The 20,469-nt window shown below is 47.8% G+C and overlaps 1 protein-coding gene and 1 non-coding gene across 2 annotated transcripts in view; both read left to right on the forward strand.

The window, feature by feature from the left end:
- The first annotated feature begins 5,059 nt into the window (after positions 1-5,059).
- Positions 5,060-5,162, forward strand: LOC126002122 (U6 spliceosomal RNA). The gene has a single exon (XR_007492898.1). It is a non-coding gene; the product is annotated as a U6 spliceosomal RNA (small nuclear RNA).
- A 3,443-nt stretch (positions 5,163-8,605) lies between these two features.
- MYO1H (myosin IH) overlaps positions 8,606-20,469 on the forward strand; it is a 41,406-nt gene continuing 29,542 nt past the window's right edge. Inside the window, 11 exon segments of the mRNA XM_049768194.1 lie at positions 8,606-8,630; positions 9,476-9,558; positions 9,831-9,952; positions 9,954-9,994; positions 11,427-11,466; positions 11,468-11,521; positions 13,333-13,531; positions 15,516-15,596; positions 18,320-18,499; positions 18,926-19,024; positions 20,322-20,435. Coding sequence (XP_049624151.1) covers positions 8,606-8,630; positions 9,476-9,558; positions 9,831-9,952; positions 9,954-9,994; positions 11,427-11,466; positions 11,468-11,521; positions 13,333-13,531; positions 15,516-15,596; positions 18,320-18,499; positions 18,926-19,024; positions 20,322-20,435 — 1,038 coding nt within the window.

Below are 20,469 nucleotides of genomic sequence, written 5' to 3' on the forward strand. Positions count from 1 at the left end.
ATGGAGGGGAAAATTCCAGACTCGGGTCTCGCAGAGGGTTTGTGGGGCCCTGTTGCCACAGACTGTTTGCCACGGGAGGGTGGCCAGTGGTGGGGAAGCGCCCAGCTCTCTCTGAACTCTGGGGCCGGATTCCTGGCCTGCGCCCAGACAGACGTCTGAGCAGCTCGCTCAGGGAACCTGACAGGCGATTGTGTTATGAAAGCTGATGTGGTGAATGGAGGCCTTTTCGCGAAATTCTTTACCTGTCTCTTTGTGTTAAAGTGGGGACAAGCCACAGAGCAGAGGAGAGAGTCGGGGAGGCGGGCCCAGGGCCTGGCAGGTGGAATAAATCCAGGCGGTGTCATGCGCAGAGCCCGATGGAGACAGCATCAGGCAGAAAAGGGTCACACAGAACAAATCCCTTTTGTCCCCTGTCATCTTGAAATGAGTGTCAAAGGAGGCAGGGGGCCTGTGGCCGTTAACTGCACAATCTAGCCCCGGCCTGTTGTGTCCTGCGGGGCCCCACCGGCCTCGGCGTTTCTCAGATTAGGAAAGGCAGGCCCAGCCCCGGCTAAATGGGGCCATCTCTGGCCCTTTGTGCCCAGACTGCCCAGTGTGAAATCTGCAGCGACGTTAAATGTTTTCTAATGAATAATGACTGAAAGAAAATGGAGAAATATATGTGTAATGGATTGTAGCGCATGAAAATGTTTTCTTTGGCGCACAAAACTGTTGTCCTTCACAAGCCCTGCCGCCGTGGCTGCCAAAGGGCCTTTGTGCCCGGGTGGGGGGGCCCTGGGGGGCCCCATTTCAATGGGTCGTCGGACAGCGGCCCGGCCCCAGTGGGAATCAAAGGGCACCTTTGGGAAAGGCCCCATTTTCAAGATGGCAGCCATGAAACGCACTTAGTATGCAGAGTTGGGGGACAGAGGGGTGCTCAGGCCTGGTGGGATTTTCTCACTCCGACTCCTCCCCTCCACCTTTTGATTGGGGGGGAGGAACCCCCACATCCCACCAAGGCCCCATTCTAGCGCAGGACAGTTCTAGAGAGGAGACAGGAGACTATTTCTTAGAACTGAACAAGAGGGTCCCGGATCTAGGGGAGGGTGGTGTTAGACAGACACGCTGGCACCTTCTCTTGCCTGAATTTTCTTTCCTTTCCCCACACCTCCCATGAGCCTGGATGTCATCCCTTTTTTGGGTCGACTGCAGGCTTCCCAGTGGGGTTTGACTGAGGAAAATGCGGTTGGTGGCTGTTGGGGCATCTTTGAGGAATGAGGCTGGTGGGTCTATGGCCCAGCTCTGAGGGGGTTTTAATGGAACTCTCTGAGCTCCCCTTTCAGAATCAACATGGTGCCAGAATCATAGGTCAGCGGGAAGGACACAAGTTGGCCAACCCAGGCTCAATCCCCGGCCTTCCACACGGTCCCCTAAGCACAGCCAGGAGGAGCCCCAGAGCACAGAGCCAGGAGGAACCCCCGAGTATCGCTGGATATAACCCCAAAACTAGCCAACCAACCAAACCAACCTACAACAAAGACCCCCCCCCCCCACTAGAATCTGTGTTTTGTAGACACTGGCCGTAGCAAGACTCTTTTCTCCCTGTGTCAGGGAGCAGGAAAGACAAAGTTGAACAGATTCAGTTTCTCAGTTTTTATAACGGACCGAGCTTTCTTCAGCTTTCAGTCTCACCCCTTTACCTTTGAGGAGCGGAAGGGAGAGGGAGATGTGTTTGCTCCCGGGGAAAAGTCTCTCTCTCTCTCTCTCTCTGGTCCTGGCCCTGGTGTGGGAACTCTAGCTAGAAGCGTTTGCCACCTGGCCTTTCTCCAGGGGAGGACAAACACTGAAGACAGCATCAGATATGGGCTGAGGGAGAGACTCACCCCCTCCTAGGGTTTTAAGCACCAGGCAGGATGGGGGAGAAAGCAGCAGAGAAGCACACTTGTAAAAGGTAGGTCGAGGGCCACAGAGTTGGTCTAGGGGTTAAGGTACGGTCTGGCAGGCGGCCAATCCAGATTTGGTTTCTAACATGCTACATAACCCCAGAGCACAGAGCCTAGGATTAAGTCGTGAGCACTGCCAGAATGACTAGAAAAACAAAAACAAAAACGAAACAGAAACAAAACAAAATAGCAATTGAATAAAGGGATTTCAGAGTGGCGGCTGGATTTCCTTTGCAATGCAGATGGTAAGCCTTTATTTACTTATTTCGTTCGTTGTTTGTTTTGGGACCACACCCAGTGGCTCTCCAGGGGTTCCTCCTGGCTCTGCATTCAGGATCACTCCTGGTGGTGCTCAGAGACCATATGGGATGCTGGGGATCAAATCTATAACAGCTGCTTCTAAGGCAAGTGCTTTCTCTGCTGCACTGTCACTCCAGCTGTTTTATTACATTATCGTGCTGGAAGTCACCCACGTCTCTGACTGCTTTTATTCATGAAGCTATAAATCAATTCCATCATTTCAGAATATGATAGAACATTCTAGTTGATGGAGACGCTGACTCATTTCCACTTTGGATGACTTAAAATGCTTTAAAATGTAAGGTTTATGGGCCGGAGAGATAGCATGGAGGTAAGGCGTTTGCCTTGCATGAAGAAGGATGGTGGTTCGAATCCCAGCATCCCTTATGGTCCTCCAAGCCTGCCAGGAGCGATTTCTGGGCGTAGAGCCAGGAGGAACCCCTGAGCGCTGCCGAGTGTGACCCCCCCCCAAAAAAAAAGTAAGGTTTACTCTATAGCCTAGGCTCTGTTTAATTTTTTTTAATTTTTTTATTTTTTGGGCCACACTCAGTAACGCTCAGGGGATACTCCTGGCTATGCGCTCAGAAATTGCTCCTGGCTTGGGGGACCATATGGGATGCCTGGGATTGAACCACAATCCGTCCTAGGCTAGTGCTTGCAAGGCAGACACCTTACCTCTAGCGCCACTGCTCCAGACCCCTGGTCAATTTTTGTTGTTTTATTTTGTTTTGGGACTACATCTGGTTCTACTTAAGACTTATCCCTGGTGATGCTTAGCTTAGAAAGCACTCCTAGGGCACAGCTCAAGGAACCACATGTGATGCCAAGGATTGAACCCCAGTTGGCCGCTTGTCTTACCCACTGTACTATCTCTCAGGCCCCTGTATCTGTGGATCTTTTTTTGTTTGTTTGTTTGTTTGTTTTGGGGCACACCTGGCAGTGCTCAGGTAATACTCCTGGCTCTGCGTTCAGGAATCACTCTTGGCAGGCTCTTGGGACCATATGGAATGCCAGAGATGGAACCCGGGGTCATCATTTGCAAGGCAAATGTCCTCCCACTGTGCTAACGCTTCAGCCCTCCATCCTTTTTTTTTTTTTTTTTTGGTTTTTGGGTCACACCCGGCGGTGCTCAGGGGTTACTCCTGGCCGTCTGCTCAGAAATAGCTCCTGGCAGGCACGGGGGACCCTATAGGACACCGGGATTCGAACCAACCACCTTTGGTCCTGGATCGGCTGCTTGCAAGGCAAACACCGCTATGCTATCGCTCCGGGCCCCCTTCCATACTTTTTCAACCTCATTAGGACACCAATTGCTCTACTTTTTAGTAAGAGGTTGGTGAACACGTGTTGCTTGGAGGAGAGGTGTCTTGAGAGCTCTGTCCTTACTTATGTTTGCCCTTTGCATCTCTTCCAGCTGTAAGCTCCCACATCAGATCCTTTTTATAATAAACCTATAACCTAGTAACAGATGAAAAGAAAAAGAGCTAAATGAAAAGCAACAGTGATATTAGAATGGATAGCACAGACAGAACGGACCAAACAAACTGCCAGTCTGAAACAACTCATGCTATGGAACAAGGTTGAACTCTTTCACTCACCAGCTCCTTTTATTTCTTCTTCTTATTATTTTTTTATTTTACTTTTTGGGTCACATCCGGCAATGCTCAGGGGTTCCTCCTGGCTCTGTGCTCAGAAATTGTTCCTGGCAGGCTCGGGGGGACAATATGGGATGCTGGGATTTGAACCACCATCCTTCCTGGAATCGGCTGCTTGCCCTACAGCTGTGCTATCTCTTGGGCCCGCACCAGCTCTTATTATATCTCTTCTCTGTGGCATTTTTCATGCCAGGCAGGCACGCTGCATTTCATCTTTTCTGCTTTAGAGAAAAAAAGACCAGGAGCCAGAGCGATAGCATAGTGGGTAGGGGCGTTTGCCTTGCACGTGGCTGATCTGGGCTTGATCCATGGCATCCCATAGAGTCCCCTGAGCCTATCAGGAGTAACACCTAAGTGCTCCCCCCCAAAAAAAAAACTAAAAAAAAAAAAGGAAAAGGAAACAGTTCAGACTGTACTCCTGTCGGTGTGTGGGTTCAGCTCCAGACATTATTTCAGGACTCCCTCGAGAGTTCCTAACCGGTGGGGATTTTTAATTAAGCTAAATTAAATTAAAATTTTGCTTTGTGGCGTTCAGATTTCTAAGGATCGTTCCGTTGATGCCAAGGAGGACCGACGCCCCGGCACTGACCTTGCGCTTGGCTCTGTTCCAAGCGCTTCCCCAGGGCTCTGTTCAAACCAGCTGCCCTGGGAAGCGGGGATGGGGACTAGTCCGTGTTCCAGACGAGCTCACACAGGGCTGGGGAGAGATTAGGAGCGTCCCCAGGGGTGGGTGCAGCCAGGCAGACCTGAATCTGGACCGTGCACCCCGTGTTTGCTCAATGCAGCTCGGCCTCTTGGCGCAACGGAAAACCGTCTTGCGTGGTGCTTAGGGCACGGCTTTCCAACCCAACTGGTCCGGTTGGCATGGCTAGGGGAGGGGGACACCTGGTGGTTGGAAGCTTTTTAGCTTTTTATTATTTATTACTGGTATATTATATATTTTATATAATAATGCATTTATATAATATATTCGTATAAATTGGGGGCCACGGAGACAGCACAGTGGAAAGGGTGTTTGCCTTGTAAACAGCTGGCCTGGGTTTGATCCCCAGCATCTCATAAGGTCTTCTTGAGCCTGCCAGGAGTGATTCCTGAGCACAGAGCCAGGAGTAGCCCCTGAGACACGCTGGGTCTAGCCCCCAAACCAAAATGTAAAAACCAAAACCAAAAACAGAAACAAGTGCTTGCTTCGGCAGCACTTGGAACTTTTGGAACGATACAGAGAAGATTAGCATGGCCCCTGCGCAAGGATGACACGCAAATTCGTGAAACGTTCCATATTAAAACAAAACAAAACAAAACAAAAAAACAGAAAACCCCCACATAAAACATAAAACAAAAGTTGCTACCAGTTGATGGTCTCTATCTCTCCCCTGACAGTTTGCTGATCTCTTGTTGTTTTTTGTTTTGGGCTCTCACATGGTGGTAATCAGGAGTTGCTCCTGGCTCAGTGCTCAGGGACCTGGGTGGTGTCAAGAAAACGAACCCAGGACTCCTGCTCGCAAAGTCCTTTGACCTTAGTCCCTTAAACCATCTCCCTGACTCTCTTGCTAAAGGGAACATTTGCCTATAGAGGAATAAATAAAAAAAATCTTAGCGGTGTATCTAGGCAATAGAACCATGTCTGAGACGCACAGCCCTGGAGCATTACTCTAGAAATGCCCTTCACATGAAATACCCCAATACCCCACTACCCCACTACTCTCTCTCCCTCTCTTTCCCTCCCTCCCTCTCTCTCTCCCGCCCTCCCCCCACCCACACACACCACAGATAACCAAGCACTGATTGTTCCTATTCTTCATTTTGCTTGTCCTAGAATTTCATAGACGTGGACTCATATGGCCTGCGCTCTTTTGTGCTAAGCTCCGTCCCTCTGCCCCTTGTCTGCGGGCATCATCATGTCCTTGAACATAAAATCACCCCACACGCTGTATCTCCAACTCCAGGTGAACGAGTCTGAATCAGGGGGTCATGCCCAGTGGTGCTTGGGGCTACTCCCAGCTCTGTGCTCAGAGGTTGCTCCTTGGTGGTGTTCACAGAACCACAGACGATGCTGGGGATTGAACCCAGACTTTGCTCATTCAAAACACATATTCCAGCCCTGTGAGATAGATCTCTGCCTAGTTTTTCTTGTGTCCTAAGAAAACTATGCTTTCCTCTGGATATAAATATGTACTTTTCTTTTCTTTTTGTTTTTTCGGGCCACACCCGTTTGATGCTCAGGGGTTACTCCTGGCTAAGCGCTCAGAAATTGCCCGTGGCTTGGGGGGACCATATGGGACGCCAGGGGATCGAACCTCGGTCCTTCCTTGGCTAGCGCTTGCAAGGCCGACACCTTGCCTCTAGCACCACCTCGCCGGCCCCATAAATATATATTTTTATTGGATTTTTATAGTATTTGCATTCATATTAGATCTAAAATCTATCTTAAGTTTACTTAGATACATATACTTTACATATCACATAATATTTTAATATTTACTTAACATATTACTTTTGTTTATTTGTTTTGGGGCCACACCCAGTGCCACTCAGGGGTTACTACTGGCTCTGCTCCCAGAAATCGCTCCTGACAGGCTTGGGGGACCCTATGGGATGCTGGGGATTGAACCTGGGCCCTTCCCAAGTTGGCTACATTCAAGGCAAATGCTCTACCGCTGTGATATCTCTCCAGCCCCAATATATTACATATTTTAACACTTATTACAATAGCTGAATATAACAATATTAAATCCATTTCATGTATTTGAATATAAAATTGAATGTGTGTTTATATTATATGGCTATGTATGTATAGAATATATATGTGGAATAAGATAAGTGTTGGAAATTTTTTTTTCTATAGATATCTAAATTTTCCTTCACCATCAATGAAAATATTTGCCTCTTCTGCACTCAATTCTTTTATTTTTTTTTCCTTTGGTTTCACTCCCTGAAAGTGCTCAGAGGCCAGAGAAATAGCATGGGGAGGGCATTTGCCTTGCATGCAGAAGGGTGGTGGTTTGAATCTCGGCATCCCATATGGTCCCCCGAGCCTGCCAGGAGCAATTTCTGAGTGTAGAGCCAGGAGTAATCCCTGAGCGCTGCTGGGTGTGACCCAAAAACCAAAAAAAAAAAAAAAAAAAAAAGTGCTCAGAACTTACTCCTGGTGGGCTCAGGGGATCCCATGGGATGCTGGGGATCAAACCTGGTTTGGCCACTTTCAAGTGAATGCCCATCCTGCTGTACTATCTCTTGAGCCCTCTGCACTCTGCACTATTTTGGTACCTTTGTCAGAAATCTTGAGTACATAAAATTGTGCCATCTTGTATCTTAGCTTTTTTTCTCAAGGTGGTTTCAGCCAGTCTTGGGCTTTTCCTTACCCGTTCACCAAGTCACCAACGTGTCTATCAGAGTCAAATTCACCTACTTACTCTGTCCTTTTGATCTGGGTTTCTTAAACCTTTCTGCAGAAGTGAGTGTGATGCCACTTTGTCGCTTAGAGAGCGCTAAAGGAGCATTTCTGACTCCTTTGGCTCTGTTGGTCTGTTTGTTTGTTTATTTATTTTTTTTTGGGGTCACACCCAGCAGTACCCAGGGGTTACTCCTGGCTCTGAGCTCAGAAATCACCCTTGGTAAGCACGGGGAACCATATGGGATGCCGGGATTCGAACCACTGTCCTCTGTATGCAAGGCGAATGCCCTACCTCCATGCTATCTCTCCGGCCCGAGTATGGGACTTTCTCTGTCCCTCCTGACTTGTTATTCATTGGGGAAGCACACAGTGCTTATGAGTATATTTCTGAGTAGACAACATGTCAGGGTCCTAATTGACACCCGAGTCGGCACTGAGAGTCAGAGAGACCACCTTCGATAATGCAAGGCACAAAAGGGAGTTTATTCTGCTAGCTGAGATCCAAGTCTCATCCAACCAGGGAGTCTTGACAAGGGTCCTGAAGCAAATTCTTAGCCAGGTTATGTAGAAATCCCAAGCATTGACAGCACACACATTTTATTGGTTAATACAAACAGTCCAAACTTCACAGCATACATGATTGGCCCATTTCCATTTGTGCCCAAATCACGTCATTTCTCAACATCGATGTTTCCACTTATCTCTGACTCATTGGACTCAACTTTGGTTGTCCAGGGGGCCTTATCTGGTGGAACATTCCGGACCCAGCTAGTTCCTCTATCTCAACAGAATAGGGAGGGTCCTGACATCACTGCATTCCTTTGGAGGGGTTCAGTCTGTGGTTTTCTTTTTGAGTTAGCCTCCCTCTGCCTTCACTCAGATGGAAAAGTACCTAAACTTTTTTTTTGGGGGGGGGTTTACATCCGGCAGCATTCAGAGGTTATTCCTGGCTCTGCACTCAGAAATTGCTCCTGGATGGCATGGGGGACCATATGGGATGCCAGAATTTGAACTACCATCTGTCCTGGATTACCAGTGTGCAAGACAAACGCCCTACCTCCATGCTATCTCTCTGGCCCAAACCATGGTTGTTTTATTGTGTTTGGTTCTGGTCTGGGAGGCATAATGTTCAGGGGTCACTCCTGACAGAGCTTGGGGGACCTCACAGGGTGCTGGAATTGAACGCTATGTGCCAGGCAAGTGCCCTACCCACCTAGCTCTCTCTGGCCCCAAGAGCAGGCAGTGTTAACAGATGCCTTGCTGGGCTAGTCATTGCCAAGTGTACCCCCATCCAACCCTACCCCAAACTGACTAACAAACTCATGGAGGCCCTCATGGAGGTGTCTGTCCTAATTCATGGTAACTAACTTCCCTAGAGTTTTGAGACTTTCCTCCCCAGCTCACTCCAACGGGTAGTGGGGGGCAAGCTTAGTTCAGTTCTAGAGAACAGAGGGGCGACACCAGTTTGTTTTAATTATGGTGATGCTCACTCTGGGAATTCTCCTGGGGAGCCAAGAAGTATCGGGGGCTGTGAAATGGGGTGTTTTGTGCTCTGGCACTGATGTTCCCTCACACTTGATCCTTCATCTCAGGAGCTCCTCTAGCAACACCACAGATTGTTTGCAGAGGTTCTGGGGCCATGCAGTGCAGGAGATTGAAGTTGGCTAAGCAGACCTTTGAGCTCTCCCCCGCCGGCTGGCTTTCTTGGCCATGTTTGACCCACAGTTCTGTATTCACTTTCCTGATTGGGGAATAGACGCGAGTACTGACTTGATAAGAAGCAGAATGAGAAAAACCTAAAGATGTATCATATTTTTTTGCTCTATAAGATGCACCTGACCTATGCACATAGTTTTAGGTGAGGAAAACCAGAAAAACATATTCTAAAGCAAATGGTGCAACACAGGACGCCATCAGGAACACCAGCCTGCCAGGCCAAAGTATATTTACAATACGCCGGTCCACAGCTGTGTAAACACATTTACTGAGGTTTTGTCGTTTGCATCAGAAAATAGAAAAACGTCTTTAAATACTTTTTTGTCAAACATAAAAAAAAGAAACGTCACAGCAGCGATCAAGTAGTCTTAACGAACACTCTAAGTGAAGGTGGAACGAACATTAACCTGATTGCTCATACTATGTGGCAAGTCTGCAGTAAAAGGGGCGCCACAGTGGTTAGTCTCTGCTCTCTCCCCTACACTCAGGTTTCCGGGCCAGCGTGGCATCACTTCATAAGACGCACAAGACATTTACCTCCATCTTTTTTGCAGGGAAAGTGCGTTTTATGGTACGAAAACAATTGGTAGTTCCGCCAAAGCCTCAGAGTATGGCAGGCAGGAAGCTACTCTGGTTCCTGTGGACCTTGAGGCCACACTGAGTATTTTTCTGATGGACATTAATTTATATTCCGTCATCCGACGGCAGACATCCTAAGCCGGGGTCTTGAAGCTTCGTATCTTCACTCTCCCAGAACCCTAGAGTCTGGCTGCTTTCAATCTAGACTGGGAAAGAAATGGTGGGATAGAGGACTCGCTGAGCACTGTTTCTGTCTTCCCGTAGAAAGAAGAAGTGAGGAGGAAGCACATTCGCCCTCCACATGGAAGAGGGCGCTGACAGCCCCGGGACAGGGTCGGGGTGCAGGATTTTGTGCTCCTGGACGCATACACCAGTGAAGCTGCTTTTGGACAATCTGCGCAAGCGTTTCAGTGGAAAACCTCATTTATGTAATGTAACCCCTTGTTCAAGCTAGGTTTAGGTTCGTTTTTCTTTTCTTTTTCTTAAACGGGTCCCTGCTTGTCCCTCTGCTTGATGACAGTGAGCAATATTACTACACGCTTTAGCTCATACATACATTCAACTACATTAAATCATTCAGGGGTAGGAACAGGGAGGCTGTCAGATGCACCATTGGCCCTATTTATTAAGGTCTTTATTGTGGCCCAGAGACAGAGACCACAGAGGATCCTCTAGATTCTTTCAATTTGAATAACAGAAGGGTCCCACATTAACAGAGGCCCTTAAAGCAATCTTTAAGGGTGACATCTTAAAGCCTCTTTCCCACGCCTCTGCTTTGGGTATCAGTTTCCTACTGGGGCAGCCTGGCCTCCTGGCACCAAGTTGGAGGCCATGAGTTGCTGCCTCGAGATAGAGAACAGGCCTACCCTGATGTCAGTGGGCTCTGGCTGGCTCAACTTAGGTCGTGTGCCTTTCCTGCACCAATCCACCGCAGCCATGGAATAGCAGGGTGTTCTGATTGGTAAATTGAGCCCCAAGGTGTGTCCACCCACCCAGGGTTTAAAAAGATCCTGTCATTCTTCAGGGGTCAGGGTCATTCTTCACTGAGCTATTGCCCAATGGCCGAAGGGAGATCTTTGGGGGAACATCATCAGATCATGGTGCTCTCCTCTTGAAGCCCAATCTTTCACATAGCGGTCAGGAGCAGGTATGACAACGTCTAAGTTTCGGCCTTGGGAATAGTGTCCACCAACGGATACCATTTGTCCAGATCTTCCCAGCCCCATTTCTTGTGCAGATCCACTCCCTCTGACGTCAGCACATACCATTCCCCATCACTTTCTTTCCTCACTGGCTTCCAAGATGTCAACCTGCTTCACCTGTTCCCGAATACTAAAACACTCCTTCTTGCTGAATTTTTTTTTCATGTCTTATTTCTCATTCCTAAAGTCTGAGCACAGCTGTCTTCTGAAGGGCAAGAATTCCTAGGCCCTCCTGGCTTGGGGTGGCAATCTTTAGTCCTCTGCCCTTCTGTTATCACAGCCCCCTTCATGAAAGCAGTCTTTCCTTTGGCACTCAGATGTTCCTGGCTCCGCACTCAGGAGTTAAGCCTGGCAGTGCTTAGGAGAACCATATGGGATGCTGGGAATTGAATGGGTTGGTGCATGCAAGGCAAACATCCAACACACTGTATTATCTTCTCCAGCCCTACCACTGAAGCAGTCTTAATCCTTTGGCTGATAGTCCAGCCCCCTCCCTCCACATAAATTTCCTGGCAGCAGAGACCCCACCTGTATTGTCTACCACATTTTGTCTCCCACACTGAAAGGACTTATTTGGTGGGGCCAGTAGACGGTTGTTGGCGTAGCCATTTCTCACATTTAGAATCTCACTACATGTACCCGGTCCATTCCTCTGTAGACAATATTATTGGGACTCTCCTTGTATCTGTGAATCCATACCCAGACTCGAATCTATTCTGTGAGCCAGATGGACTTTACCCAAGGGGTCAATTTTTGAACTGCCACCAACAAGTGTAAGTAACCATTCAGGTCATGGATCCCGGTATGTTTCTTGTTTTCCCTCATTCTCCCTCATTTCGGGCTAATCCCCTACCACCTATCCATTTATCCCATCCATCCAATCAATCGAGCTGTCCATCCATCTACTCATCCTACGCCATCCAATCATCCATCGGTCCATCCTCTAGCCATTAAATGACCCTGCTATTCGTCCTTCCTCTCCACTATTCTACCCAAAGTCTGAATACATGGACAAGTAGATTCTATATTTCATTTAAATTTTCCTGCTCCCAGGGCCGGGCGGTGGCGCTAGAGGTAAGGTACCTGCCTTACCTGCACTAGCCTTGGACGGACCGCGGTTCGATCCCCCGGCATCCCATATGGTCCCCCAAGCCAGGAGCGACTTCTGAGCTCATAGCCAGGAGTAACCCCTGAGCTTCACCTGGTGTGGCCCAAAAACCAAAAAAAAAAAAAATTTTCCTGCTCCCTATAATCTTGGGAGTTAACCCAAGACCTCACACATACGAGGTCTGAGACCTACCGCTGAACTATACCTATGACCCTTCCCCCTCACTTAAATTTCTGCCTTCTTTGCGGTTTCTATTACCTTCCTTGGTGACTCAGCCATTCCACCTCACAATATATCTACATTTTTTTTTTTTGCATTATTACCACCAGTGGGTTCTGAGTATCTGGTTTTCAAACAAGATCATATTGCTAAGGTTATACTCTTGGGAGACCTGCATGCTTACCCATATCTGATCTGGGATGTGAAATTCTCTTATAATTAAATTTTACCTCTTATACTGACGATGTTACTAAAAATTTTAAATCTTTCCTATCCTGTAGACCAGGGGTCCTCAAACTTTTTAAACAGGGGGCCAGTTCACTGTCCCTCAGATCATTGGAAGGTCTGACTCTAGTAAAAACAAAACTTAGGAATGAATTCTTATGCACACTGCATATATCTTATTTTGCAATGAAGAAACAAAACAGATACAAATACAATATGTGGCCCACAGGCCATAGTTTGAGGACCACTGCTAGACATTATTGTTAAATTTGGGGTCGCAACCAATGATGCACAGGGCAACGCCTGGCTCTGTACTCAGCAATTCCTATTAGTGCTGCTGGGGGACTGTATGGGATGCCTGGGACCAAATCTGGATTGGCTACATGCAAGATGGATGTCTTACTCCCTTATATACACTTTTATTATTCTAGGTTTTGAAGGAAACCTAAATTTTATTCTATCAAACCCTTTAACATTTAGACATGATGCCATTTCTATCTACAGTTCCTACAGTATCTTTGGGGTGTAATTTAGAATTTGACTTATTGAGAAATGCTAATAGTTTAAAAAATTAACCTGGTAAGGGGGTCAAAGTGATAGTGTAGTGGGCAGGGTACTTGCTTTGCACGAGGTCAACCCAGGTATGATCTCCAGTACCTGGTGGTCCCCTGAGCCCACCAGAAGTGACTTGAGTGCAGAGCCAGGAGTCATGCCTGAGCACTGCAGGGTATGACACCCCCCCCCAAGACCTCTCAAGATTCATTTGATAGATCCAAACAACTCTCACGATTTCGCAAACTCTTGCTCTGCTTTGGAGTTTTGCTGCCTAATACAATGTATGTGTGACCATGCGTAGGTGGGTCCTCATTCTCTGCTGAGTGTTCTTGTGCCACTGGGTGGACCTGGCGTCCAGGAGGCAGTGTCCTCCCACCCTGGTGGACATCACAGCAGCCCTGGGAAGCACCAGTGAAGCCACTCCCCCTCTCTCCGCTCATGTCTGGTCCTCCTCCAGCTACGCCATCGCCGACAACGCTTACCGTATGATGTGCTCAGAACTCAATAACCACTTTATCCTCATTTCCGGAGAGAGCGGGGCTGGGAAAACGGAAGCCTCCAAGAAGATCCTCCAGTATTTTGCAGTGACCTGCCCCATGACTGAGTCTCTGCAAGTTGCCCGTGACAGACTGTTGCTCTCCAATCCGGTGCTGGAGGTGGGCATTCTTTGGGGTTCCATGGGGGTGAGGGTATGTGTGTGTGTGTGTGTGTGTGTGTGAGTGCCATGGAGGATCCTAGGAAAGCAGGCGTGTTAGTGGGAGGTAAGGAGAGGGGTGTCATGGGAATTCTGGGGTGACAGACGTGACCTGGAGGCCTAGCAGATGTGGGTGCTAATATGGCAGCCAAACAGCAAGTCCTTCTAAGTCTTTCTAGATTCAGGTTCCTGATCTGGATCTGTGGACTGGCTCTATTCCAAGTGCCTACCTCTTAGCAAGTTTCTGAATGTTAAACATGCTATGAAAAGCACACACCAAGAACAGTAAGCAATAACATAATATTTGATTGGTTCTTTTTTTGGCGAGGGGAGGGCCCACACCCAGCAGTGCTCTGGACTTTCTCCTGACTCTGCACTCAGGAATCATTCCCAGTGGGCCACAATGGACCTTATGGAATATTAGGGATGGAACCTAGCTGCTGCATGCAAGACAAGTGCCCTCCCTGCTGTTCTAGCTGGCCTCTCTCTATTGGTTCTTCTTTTTTATTTTAATAAAAGTAATTTTGAGGGGCCAGGCGGTGGCGCTACAGGTAAGGGGCCTGCCTTGCTTGCACTAGCTTAGGATGGACCGCAGTTCAATCCCCCGGCATCCCATATGGTCCCCCAAGCCAGGAGCGATTTCTGAGCGCATAGCCAGGAGTAACCCCTGAGCGTCACCGGGTGTGGCCCAAAAACCAAAAAAAAAAAAAAATTTTTGAGGCATATTTCTTCTGTGGTTTGTGATTCTTTGGTATATTGCTTTCGAACAAGTAATTTTCACCTGTTTTGGCTTGTTTGCAGTAGATGTTTGTGGTTGAAGGCATTTCTCCATTTTGCCCTTTGACTTAAACAGTCAAGTCTGGTATAAGGAGAAACTGGTGTCAGGGGCATAGTATCTTCTTTTTTTTTTTTTTTTTTTTTTTTTTTGGGGGTTTTGGGTCACACCTGGCAGTGCTCAGGGGTTACTCCTGGCTCCATGCTCAGAAATTGCTCCTGGCAGGCACGGGGGACCATATGGGACGCTGGGATTCGAACCAATGACCTCTTGCATGAAAGGCAAACGCCTTACCTCCATGCTATCTCTCCAGCCCCGGCATAGTATCTTCTTTTGTTGTTGTTTATTTTGTTTTATGTTGGGGCCACACTTGGGTCTGCACTCAGGAATTACTCCTGGTGGTGCTCTAGGCACCCTATGAGGGGGTTTGTGTGCCAGGGGTCAAATCCAAGTCAGTTGTGTACAAGGCAAACATCTTCCCACTGCACTACCACTCCAGCCCAATGCAGTCCCTTCTAGAATGGTCAGGGCCTGAGCCTTCATCCCTCTACTTATCCTTTCCCATCTCCTCCTCCATGGGCTTCTGGGGAGGTGATCATTTTCCCCTCTTTATTTTAGCTTCACTTCTCCATGGAGTCTACTGCAGTGATTGGCATCAAACCCACTGTAGTTTTGAGGGCTTTTTTTGGGGAGTCATACCCAGTGGTGCTCCGAGCTCAGGTACTATTCATGTCAATGCTTGACAGCAGAATCATATTGGGTGCAGGAGATTGAACCCAGGTTGGTCACATATAAGACAAACACCCTCCCTGTACTTTCTTTCAGGCCCCAAATTCACTGTATTTAGTAATTTCCTTAGAAGACAGAGTAAGGACCAAGTACCCTCTTCTTCCATTGAAGGAGAGAAGTTAAAGAGCTTGGTGAGCCTAAATGACATGACTGACAGTGGGCTTCAGTTACCCTTTGCCTACTCCCACAACTGGCTTTTGTTTGTTTGGGGGAGAAAGGGGTTGGACTCCAACTAGCTCTGTGTTTGGGGGAGTGCTTCTGGCCAATACTTGAGCATCATATAGTACCGGAGATGGAATGTGGATCGGCCACAAGCAAGGCTTTGTGTCAACGCCTTAACTCCTGTTCTGTTTCTGACTCTTCCCCGACTCTCTGTTCTAAGGCTTTTGGAAATGCCAGGACGCTCCGAAATGACAACTCAAGCAGATTTGGAAAATACATGGACATCCAGTTTGACTTCAAGGTAGACTAAAGTCTCTATGATATCTGTGGAGCCCATGGAGCTTGCCAGTAGTGAGTGCCCATTCCCAATCACCAGAGGGAAGGAGATACATTGCTTTTTATTTTTACTAATAATTTATTTATTTAAACACCCATAGTTACAAAAATGTTTGCAGTTGGGTTTCAGTCATCCAATGTACGTCCCCCCTTCCCTACTACCAATATCCCCCATTTCCCTCCTCCCCACCCCGTGCCTATCTTCAGGACAGACATTCTATTTCTCTCTCACAATCATTGTTATGGTAGTTGTCGGTGCAGTTATTTCTCTAAATGCACTCACCACTCTTTATGGTAAACTTCATATCATGAGCTGGTCTTTCCAGCCCTCATCTCTATTTTCTCTGGGTATTATTACCATACTGTCTTTTTGTTTCTTTCTTTTCTTTTCTTCTTTTTTTTTTTGGCTACACCCGAAGATGCTCAGGGGTTACTCCTGACTATGTGCTCAGAAATCACTCCTGGCTAGGGGGACCATATGGGACACTGGGGATCAAGCCAAGTCTATCCTGGATTGACTGCATGTAAAGCAAAAAAGCCTATGCTGTGTTATCAATCCAGCCTTCTTTCTTTCTTTCTTTCTTTCTTTCTTTCTTTCTTTCTTTCTTTTCTTTCTTTCTTTCTTTCTTTTCTTTCTTTCTTTCTTTCTTTCTTTCTTTCTTTTCTTTCTTTCTTTCTTTCTTTCTTTCTTTCTTTTTTTCTTTCTTTCTTTCTTCTTTCTTTCTTTCTTTCTTTCTTTCTTTCTTTCTTTCTTTCTTTCTTTCTTTCTTCTTTCTTCTTTCTTTCTTTCTTTCGTCTTTTTTTTTAAATCCCACAGATGAGTGAGACTATTTTCTGTCTATCTCTCTTCCTTTTTTTCTTTAGTCTTTTTTTTTAAATCCCACAGATGAGTGAGACTATTTTCTGTCTATCTCTCTTCCTCTGACTCATTTCATTCAGCATAATAATCTCCATGCCCATCCTTTTTTAGGCAAATTTCATGACTTCATTTTTTTTTATTCCTAACAGCTGCATACTCCATTGTGTAAATGTACCAAAGTTTCTTTAGCCACTCATTTGTTGAGGAAGACATATTTCTTTCCTTTTTGTTTTGTTTTTGGGCCACACCCAGAAAGGCTCAGGGGGCCACATGGAATGCTAGGGATCAAACCCAGGTCTGTTCTGGGTTGGCTGCATGCAAAGCAAATGCCCTACCACTATGCTATCACTCCGGTCTATTGTATTTGTTTTTGAGTCAGACCCTGTGATGCTCAGGACTTACCTAGGGTGTCAGGGATCAGATCTGGGCTAGCCACATGCAAGGCAAATCCCTTACCCACTGGAATATCTTGCAGGTCCCTAGAAGGGGATTTCTTGGGTGGGCGGGGAAATATCAGTGCTGCCTCTCACAGGTGCCATTCTTACCTTACTGGGAATGCCAGGCATTGGCAGACATATTCAGCCCAGGGACATTTCCTCATTGTAGTCGTGGTGCAAGGGTCAGGGGAGAGCAGCCTGTTCTTGGGCACTTGGGCTGCTTCCAAATTCTGGCTATTGTGAATAGTGCTGCGATGAACAGGAATGCAGACGGCTTTTCTGCATTGCTTTTTGGGCCCCTAAATATTCTAGAAACTGCATTCCTGGGTAAAACAGAAGCCCAGATTCTAGTCTTTTGAGAATGGTCCATATTATTTTCCAAAAAGGCTGGACCAGTCGACATTCCCCCTAGCAAGTGAACGAGAGTCCCTTTCTCCTCACATCTGTGCCAGCACTGGTTGTTCTTGTTCTCTGGAATATGCACCAGTCTCTGTAGTGTGAGGTGATTCTCACTGTTGTTTTGATTTGCGTCTCTCTGGTGATTAATTTTGATTCAATTATAAAATATAAGATCCACATGTTGGTTGAGGCCTCCTCGGCATGGCACGGTGCCTCTAGGCCCTTCGGCCAGCAGGTCTGAAGACAAAGGATCACGGCAGAGAAATAATTCACAAGCGGTCAACGTTTTATTGGAATCAGCTTGCTTTTATTCCAAGGCCCTGTCCGCCATATGCTTTTTCTCACATGACTTCTGTGCTAAGCTTTTCCCAAGCAGCTTCTTGCTGCTTCTCCTCTGGCTCTCTGCCTTTTTCTCCTTCTCCCTTCCCCTTATCCAGAGTCTCTTATTCTTTATTTAAAATACACCCCCCCCCCCCATCCCAGGTGTGGACCAAGCTGACATGCAGAGGGGATTAACATCTCAACAGAAATCTTAGGGTGTTGGGGGAAGGGATATCTTTTTTTTTTTTTTTTGGTTTTTGGGCCACACCCGGTGATGCTCAGGGGTTACTCCTGGCTATGTGCTCAGAAGTCGCTCCTGGCTTGGGGGACCATATGGGACACCGGGGGATGGAACCGCGGTCCGTCCAAGGCTAGCGCAGGCAAGGCAGGCACCTTACCTCTAGCGCCACCGCCCGGCCCCGGGAAGGGATATCTTATAATGAATGATATAGAGAAATTTTCCATGTACCTATTGGCCACTTGTATTTCTTCTTTGAGGAAATTTTTGTTCATCTCTTCTCATTCTTGGATGGGGTTGAGTGTTGTTTCTTGTTAAATTTTACCGTTGCTTTGTATATATCTTGAATACGAACCCCATAATAACACCCCCCGTGTCCTCCATGTCCAGCGGGTCGTTGTAGCCAATGCGGCTGTTTCTGCTCTGTTCTGAAGGGCGTCCCTGTTGGCGGCCACATCATCAGCTACCTGATAGAAAAGTCCCGGGTCGTCCACCAGAACCAGGGCGAGCGAAATTTCCACATCTTCTACCAGCTGCTGGAGGGCGGGGACCAGGGCCTTCTTGCTCACCTGGGACTGGAGCGAGACCCGCAGCTGTACAAGTACCTCTCCCAGGTGGGGAGGACCGGCAGATGATGCCTGGCCCTATGGGGGGGAGCTGTGGCCCTGGGGCTGCTGTTAAGTCCTGGGTCCCAGTCCCAGGCTGCACTACTGGTTTCCCATCTCTTATTAGAAGCTGGAGAAGCACCTCCTTTTAAACCCAACAAAGAGAGGTGAGCGTGGAAATGGGGTGCCAGTCCCGGCTGAATGGGAATCATCAGAGCAGCTTTGGAGGGGTGTTGAGGCCACATCCGGGGATGATCAGGGGTTACTCCAGGTTCTTGGCTCAGGAATCGCTCCTGGTGGGGCTCAGGGGCCTATCTGGGACGATGCTGGGGATCGAACCTGGGTTGGCTGCATGCAAAGCAAACACCCTCCCTACTGTGCTACGGCTCTGGCCCCAACCAGCTGTCAGTGCGTGACCTGGTTCTATGTCCACAGGGCCATTCTGCCAAACAGTCTTCCATCAATGATAAGGACGCCTGGAAAACAGTGTCCAATGCTTTCTCTGTCATCAATTTTACTGATGCTGACCTGGAGGTAACATTACCAGGAGGGGCATCTGTCGCTGGGATCGTCAGGTTCAGCAAATAAAAAATGTTGGGGACGGGGCTAATGTGATAATGGAATGTGTAGGGCACTTGCGTGCCGCAGATATCCCTGGTATTCCATAGGGTCCCCTGAGCTCCACCAGGAGCGACCCCTGAGCATTGCCAGGTATGTTTCAGATAGCAAACAGAAGTCTTGGGTGCCAGGAATAGGTATTTTGCTTAATTTGGGGGGAGGGTTGGGTCACACCCGGTGATGCTCAGGGGTTATTCTTGGCTATGTGCTCAGAAATTGCTCTTGGCTTGGGGGACCATATGGGATGTCAGGGAATCGAACTATGATCCATCCTAGGCTAGCTCGAGCAAAGCAGATGCCTTACGGCTTGCGCCACCACTCCAGTCCTAATGCTTAATTTTTAAGTTTAGGTAAATGTTTGGACATGCATGGAATAGGCTAAAAGATTAGTCGTTGTGTATTTAAAATGCAAATATTAATTATGTTTTGTATTTTATCTGGACACCCCCAATTTTCTCACTGTTAAATGAAAGGCGCTAATGTTTCTAAAACTCAGTTTTGTTTTTGTTTTTGTTTTTGTTTTTTGGGTGGTTGAGTTACACCTGGAGGCTCAGGAGTTACTCCTGGCTCTGCACTCAGAAGTTACTCCCAGCAGGCTCAGAGGACCACATAGGATGCCGGGGATCGAACCCGGGTCCGCCCGGGTTAGCTACATGTCAGGCAAACGCCCTACCTCTGTTTTATTGCTCCGGCCCTGGCTCGAAGTAATTTCTGAATGCACAGCCAGGAGTAACCTCGCGATGCTAAGTGTGGCCCCAAAACTAACAACAGCAACAACAACAAATAAAAGTGTCCAGGCCAGAGAGTTAGTAGTGTTACAGCATTTGCCTTGCAAGCAGTCAACTTGGAAGAAGGATGAAAAAAACAACAAACTTCTTCAGAGATCCTAAAGTTCCATCTGTGACATTAACTGTGGTTTCCTGAATGCTGAGCCAGGACCTACCCCTGAGGACCTCTAGGTGTGGTCAAGAGTACATTTGAGCCCCCCAAAAACATGTTCTCTGCTGGTGACTGAGGCAGCAGCTTCCCTGCCCTCCTCGGCGGTTCCTCTTTTGCACCCCTTGACATCTGAGGTGCAGGCGAGGCAGGTCCCTGGGCGGGGAGTAAACCCAGGTCTCTGGCTGGGCTGGAGTCTGGAGGAGCCAGGCCCTGCTTCGTGTCCCTGCCAGCTGCCCCACACCCGTCCTCTCTCCTGCCCTTTCTCCGCACCTAGAATCTCTTTGGGATCATCGCCAGCGTCCTGCACTTGGGGAACATCTGCTTTGGGGAGAGTCGTCAGGGCCATGCCACCATTCCCCACACCCACGAGATCAAGTGGATCGCCAAGGTGAGGAGCTGGGTCCAGGGGAGCCAGCAGACCT

The sequence above is a fragment of the Suncus etruscus genome, chromosome 2 (genome assembly GCF_024139225.1).
Source record: "Suncus etruscus isolate mSunEtr1 chromosome 2, mSunEtr1.pri.cur, whole genome shotgun sequence".
In the NCBI taxonomy this organism is placed as follows: domain Eukaryota; kingdom Metazoa; phylum Chordata; class Mammalia; order Eulipotyphla; family Soricidae; genus Suncus; species Suncus etruscus.